At 47.8% G+C, this 6,768-nt stretch overlaps 1 protein-coding gene across 2 annotated transcripts; it reads left to right on the forward strand.

Annotated features, from left to right (window-relative positions):
• Positions 1 to 365: 365 nt before the first annotated feature.
• alpk2 (alpha-kinase 2) lies at positions 366 to 5,890 on the forward strand. 2 transcript variants are annotated; one of them, XM_068706802.1, is made up of 10 exons: positions 366 to 504; positions 680 to 2,204; positions 2,299 to 2,446; positions 3,082 to 3,215; positions 3,304 to 3,348; positions 3,429 to 3,727; positions 4,066 to 4,154; positions 4,604 to 4,821; positions 4,909 to 4,957; positions 5,031 to 5,890. In XM_068706802.1, exons 2-10 carry the CDS (start codon positions 977 to 979, stop codon positions 5,236 to 5,238), a joined length of 2,418 nt encoding a protein of 805 aa, XP_068562903.1. In that variant the 5' UTR covers positions 366 to 504; positions 680 to 976; the 3' UTR covers positions 5,239 to 5,890. The 2 variants fall into 2 exon arrangements, with proteins under 2 accessions (XP_068562903.1, XP_068562904.1); XM_068706803.1 differs by having other exon boundaries at positions 3,432 to 3,727.
• Positions 5,891 to 6,768: the final 878 nt, after the last annotated feature.

Here is a 6,768-nt window from a genome sequence, read left to right on the forward strand (position 1 = left end):
GCAGCCGTGAAGACCTCTGACCCAGTCTTGGTTCTGTATTAGTGGATAAGTCCGTTGGCTCCCGTCTCAAAGACTGACAGCTGTGTGTGCTGAAGGAGGCGGGAGTGCATGAGAGGAAAACTTCAGATGGACAGAAATGGCATCTAATAATAGCGGGCAGTTCAATGATAATAGCATGCATCAGTGGCGTGTCGGGGGGGGGGGGAGGTGAGAGGAGAGCACAGCTGAGGAATGAAACACGACCCTCCCTCCCTCCCTCTCTCTCTCTCTCCCTCCCTCTCTCTCTTTACGTATACACCCTTTAACACACCCGCTCCCACCGCATCTCCTTTAAAACTCAGGATCAGGACACCAGCGGGTCCGTTTTGATTGGCTAAGGTGCGCAGGGCATAGCTGGAGCTCCCGTCTATAACAGCGACTGTAGGCTTCAGCACACATGGACTGTGGCAGTGCATGTAGAAGCATGGGCTTTCATGGCCGTCTGCTTTGTGGCTCTATAGAAAGGTATGTTTTGAACCTGACTGTTGTGTATTGTCTGCAGCATCTGCCTTTAAAGCAATGACCTGTTGAAGCCTGTTGATGTCAGCACTTTAACAGTACTACATGTGATCACATTACTTCTTATTATACTATCTGATGTCTCACATCTTTATCGTTATTTGTTCGTTTCCACTTCCAGCCCTTTGGAGATGAAGTGTGTGAAGTGACAGGTGGACACAGTGTCTATCAGCTGCGCTGGTTGACCGAGCAGGAAGTCAGAAGGATCCGTGGGCCAGCTGAGGTCCATCAAGGAGCTGAACCTCCAACGGATCTTCATTTTCACTCCACACACGCTCTGACCAGCTCACAGGTGCCAGGTGTGCCCACACAACCTGGCTTACATGTCAACGTTCAAACACAAGTGTCGTCCGGCGCTTTAGCAGACCTTGACGGAACATGTCAGGTGGAGCCGCGGCGGGGAAGTCCTGAGTTTATTATGCCCTCAGCCCCTCTCGGTAACTTAGCCCTGAGCTCCCTCGTCTGTCGGACGAGCAGAAGTTTGGAAGGAGATCAAACTTGTGCCAAAAGGTCTCTCAACGATGACAGAGGCCTCAGTTGTGATCACATACAAACCTGCGCTGTCCGGCCGACCGCGGAGAGGATCACTGACATCAAGTCTCTGGAAGGTGACGACTTGATTCATAAAAAGAGAAATAGAACAACGTCTGCTGAGGCGTCTTCACCGGAGGGACAACTGGACTCGATCGCTTCAAGAAAAACGACCATTGAGGAGATTCATGACCTCAGCAGAGAACTGTCAAACTTGGCCGATGTCCCTGCAGATCACTTCATCGTCTCGGAGAGCGACCGCGTTGCAGTCATCACTTTACATTTAAATGACCCATTTGCCCCCAGGGCTGCAAAACCCATCGCCATCGCCTCACGATCTGAGCTGAGTCAGAACGCAGCTGAAAAGATGCCGCACAAAACACACAAATCCACCTCAGAGAGCAAAGCGCGCTCCAAGAAGGACAAAGCAGCTGGTCAGCAACACGGCATACAAGCATGCAAAAAACAGGAGACTGTAGCTCATCATGCTTCAGCCCAGCAGGGCTGCAAACAGCAAGAAGCTCGACCTCTTACCGGGGGAGATCACACCAGCGAGAACACTCAGATCGGGCTCGAGGTCCAGGAGGCTAAAGTGGCGACTGAGACCGTCGTGGCAACTGAGAAGGCTCCGAGCAAGCCGCACGGCAAGAAGAAAAAGAAGCACACCCAGAATGCAACGGGAGTGAAAAGTGTCGGGGAGCCGCTGGTGGAAGTGGAGAACGGAGCAAAAGCAAAGAGTGCAAAAGGAAGGATTGACATGTTTGAGGCCAAGCTGGGCGCCAAATCTGGGAAAGCTCAAAAGGACGGCGACCCGTCAGAAGAGAAAAGGTCACAGAAAGCAGAGGCTAAAGCTAAAGCGACCCAGGGAGAGCAACCCCCACACCAGAGAGACCACCAGCCCAAAAGCTTCAGCAGTCCTTTGAACGATGACATCATCAAAAGACGACGGCTGTCGCAGGATAAGTTTGGGAAAATTGTCGGTGTGTTGGAGTCTAAACTGCCGAAGCCAGACGTCTCTATCCAGACCAAGGGAGAGGAGCCCAAAGTCGACGCCGGGGCGACTCGCAGGAAGGCCTACAGTGAGGTGGTCAAGCAGAAGGTCCCACCAAAGGAAGGTAAGACACGCGCATCCTCGTAACGACTGCTGCCGCCCGCCTGCATGACGGCGTGTAAACGCCTCTTAATAAAAGCACGTGATGATGTCGGCAGACCCAAAGGTGGTGCAGCCCATCCAGGCGGTGTCAGTGAGCGGAGATCCTCAGAGTCTGTGTCTGTGGTGTCAGTTCGAGGCCGTCTCCTCCCAACACACCATCACCTGGAGCAGAGGGGGCGTCGTCCTGTCCGAGAGCAAGAGAAGGTATTTCATTTAACGGGATCTTTACGATGTATTCTCACCTGTACACCATGAGGTCATGTAGCTCAGCTTCACACCCTGACGTAGTCTTCAATACATACCAGATTCACCAAACAGAATCACCAGCTGGACAATCATTTATCCTTTAACTGCTGCCAGCTAATCATTAAAAAAAGATATTCATTAACTACCTCTAGCTAAGCCTTCAAGTGTTTATCTGCTACTTTCTGTTAAACATGCTGATGACGAGACAGAAAACAAACCAGAGACTAAACGAAAACACTGGAACTGATGGATCACACAGAGAGACGGTGAACTGACAGAGGAACAGAGGAACACACTAAGTCCAGAGGGAGAGCAGCTGATTGGACACAGGTGGAACAAATCAGGAAGTAAAAGAACACATGACACATGACAGCCAGACAAGAAAGCTTTGAGTTGACTCACCACACAAAAAGACAAGTAATAGACTAATAAAGGTTACAGATCATAATCTAGAGCGTCTTTCACAAAGACTGGAGGGTGAAGGACGGACTCAGAGCAGGTCTATCATTGTGTATCAGTGCATAATGAAATGTGACAGAGAGTCAAACGTTCAGACCGAACTCCATTTTGTGACGCTGTGCCTCTTCCCGAAGTGCAGGGGATGAGAGCAGAGTCTCACTGACCATCTCCGTTGCTTCTCACAAAGACTTGGGCAAGTACCAGTGTCAGCTGACCGGTCCTCTGATCACCGGATCAGTGACCCTGGACTACCTGCTCACATATGAAGGTATGAATCATGGATTCACTTCATCAACATCTACCACATGAATGTGTTTAAATCATAAAAGTGTTTCTTCTTCTGGACTATGTTACAGTTCTCAGTGAGATTGTTATCCCTCCTTCTCCAAAGACCAGCGCTTGTAAGTTCTGATCTAGTTGTGAACGAGCTTCATGACTTCACAGCTTGTTTTGGATTTTGACTCTTTAAATGAACCTCCAGCAGCCCCTGTGGACGTCGGGAGTGAAGAAGAGGACGTCCGCTGCTCCAAGCTGATCTTCAAGGAGGACTTCCTGTCCGACCAGCAGTTTGGAGAGAACCAGCCTGCCAGCATCGTCACTGAGAAGGTCCATTTTGGGGAGGGGATGCACCGGCGGGCCTTCCGCACCAAGATGCAGGCGGGTCAGATGCCGCTGCTGGTACCGGGACACTCCTGCGTGCTCAAAGTGCACACCTCCATCAGCTACGGGACGAACAGCAACGAGGAGCTCGTTCAGAAGAACTTCAGCTTGGCTGTGGAGGTAACGGCGTCACAGGACTCTCCTCCAGAGCTCAAAGTACAACATGAGAGGTTCTGTTTGGCTCCACAGCATGATGGAGATGATGGAATAACTCATATATATGTATAACTGCAATACAAGAGATTTAACGGCAAAACACGACAACTCTTATGAGCATTCTTTGCACAAATCATTTTATTTTTAACTTTAACAAAAATACAGCAAACACAACATTCATCAAAGCTTTTATGAGACGTCTTCTATGCGTAGCCCTCCAGAGCATTGCTGGCTTAGATGAAACATCGTCGTGAGCAGAGATCTCCTAACACAGAAAGGGTAACTAGTGTTGTGCTCTGCAGGAGTGTCATGTCCAGAACACAGCAAGAGAGTACATCAAGGGGTACACCAGCGCCGCCCAGTCTGTGGAAGCCTTCGGAGAAGTCCCAGAGTGAGTGGAAACACACGACAAGCTCTGTCTTCATAGTATCACAAAGAATCATTGAGACAGTCTCTGTCTTCATAGTATCACAAAGAATCATTGAGACAGTCTCTGTCTTCATAGTATCACAAAGAATCATTGAGACACTCTCTGTCTTCATAGTATCATAAAGAATCATTGAGACAGTCTCTGTCTTCATAGTATCACAAAGAATCATTGAGACAGTCTCTGTCTTCATAGTATCACATAGAGTCATTGAGACACTCTCTGTCTTCATAGTATCATAAAGAATCATTGAGACAGTCTCTGTCTTCATAGTATCACATAGAATCGTTGAGACACTCTCTGTCTTCATAGTATCACATAGAATCGTTGAGACACTCTCTGTCTTCATAGTATCACATAGAGTCATTGAGACACTCACAGTCTCTGTCTTCTGTTTCGTCCTGCTGCTCCAGGATCATTCCCATCTACCTGGTCCACCGTCCGTCCAACGACGTCCCGTACGCCACGTTGGAGGAGGAGCTGATCGGAGACTTCGTCAAGTACTCTGTGAAGGACGGCAAAGAGATCAACCTGATGAGACGCGACTCGGAGGCGGGACAGAAATGCTGCGCTTTCCAGCACTGGGTCCATCATAAGACTGAGGGCAACCTGCTGGTCACCGACATGCAAGGTTTGGACAGAAATATACATCTTAGAAAAATGTGTTATTTTATCTGCAAATTATTTATGTTAAATGTCTGTTATTTGTGTTTTTCAGGGGTGGGAATGAGGCTGACTGATGTGGGAATAGCCACCTGTAAGAAAGGGTGAGCGTCTTCTTCTAACACACATAAGAGATGCTCATGTGTTGATGCATTCATAACTCATATTTCTGTTTAGATATAAGGGATTCAAAGGGAACTGTGCCCCCTCCTTCATCGACCAGTTCAAGGCGTTGCACCAGTGCAACATGTACTGTGAGATCCTGGGCCTCAAGTCCATGCAGCCCAAACCCAGAAAGCCCGCTTCTGCTGCCAAACCCAAACCACAAGCCTCTGCTGCGCCCAAGAAGAAGACGTTTGGGCCAACAGTGAAGGGCAAGTCGTAATGAGAGGAGGAGGTTGGACTTTGAGGAAGGAGCAGGACAGATGACGAGAGGACACATGTGGCTCTGAAGACAGAGACCGCTGAACATTTGAGAGATATATATTTTATTTATGGTTTCTGTACGAGAGTCTAAAACTGTGACATATTCAACACTTGAAAGCGCCGATGTGGGCGGAGCGTTGGTGACGTCTTAGAGGCTTTATTGATGACGACTTTTCTTTACAGATGAATTCTTGTTTTTCTACGTTGGTGATGTTTTCAAAGCGTTAGTTCATTAAATTAATGAACTTGTTCAGTGATTGATTAGCGGAGGCGTCTTTAAACGGTGTCGTATGATGACATACTGGGTCATTGTTGTGACAAAGGTTTTTATTTTAATGTTACTCCATTATGATGTTTGTTCACTGAGAGATTTATTGATTCATCGTTTTATTGTCTGGTGCAGCGCTGCTTGTAAATATTGATTTCAAGGATCTCTAGTGTTCTGGTTCAGGACTTGAACACAGACCTGACACCCAGACCACATGATCCCATAACACAGCAGCTGCTCCTCTGTCTAACGTCTTCATATCATAAACGTCTCTGATATGATATAATATGTCTGACCCTGGCTAGTGTGTGAGCAGCACACAGTAGGTCCTTGTTATTAAAGAGTTGCTACTGCTTAAAGATGCATTCTGATTCTTTTCTAATGAAGTTGAATCACATTTCCTGTAAGACGACCTCTGACCTGCAGGTTTGATGACTATAGAAACATCTGTCGTGTCTTATTGAACTCTTAAATTCACTCTACAGCAACAGACCAAAGCAAACACTTTATTAACTTTATTTACATGGATGAAGACAATGATGAAAGATGAACTGACACATGTTGGACGAAGAAGAGGCCGTCTGTTTGTCTTCATGCTGAAGGTCTCCAGCAGCAGACAACCACCTCAAGCAGAGAGGGGGGGGGGTCACAGTCAGACCCTGTGCTCCGCCTCCTCTCTGTCCTCCTGCATGGTGCTTCACAGAATGAACGAGGAAACACCGCAGAGAGAAGGTTGAGATGATGCAGAACCGAGCTGAAGCAGGACGGTATTGAGGCCCGGTTCACACTGTAGCTATTTAGTGTGATAATGGCGTTTGATTCACAGGACACAAACACCATTGTCACACTCCACAGCTCTGGAGGACGTTCACTGCAGACGCTGCAGACGGAGACGCTGCAGACGGAGAGGCTGCAGACGCTGCAGATGGAGACGCTGCAGACGCTGCAGACGCTGCAGACGGAGAGGCTGCTGGTTGTGAATGGTGTATAGACGACCTGGTGAAGAAAAGGAGAAAGGACGTTTTGTGACGTGTGAAGTGAGGGAATAAACATAAAGATAATGATAAAAACTCTAATCAGGCTGAAATCCCACTATGAGCTATGATGTCATATCATCTGTGTAGCACAATATGAATGAAAAACATGTAGAAAAACAATAGAAAATAAAGCTGAGTAAACACAAGGCTTATCAGAGTGTCCCTGTGTGTGTGTGTGTGTGTG

This window comes from Cebidichthys violaceus, unplaced genomic scaffold, assembly GCF_023349555.1.
Source record: "Cebidichthys violaceus isolate CVI_PGR_0920_01 unplaced genomic scaffold, fCebVio1.0.p SCAF_12, whole genome shotgun sequence".
NCBI lineage: Eukaryota > Metazoa > Chordata > Actinopteri > Perciformes > Stichaeidae > Cebidichthys > Cebidichthys violaceus.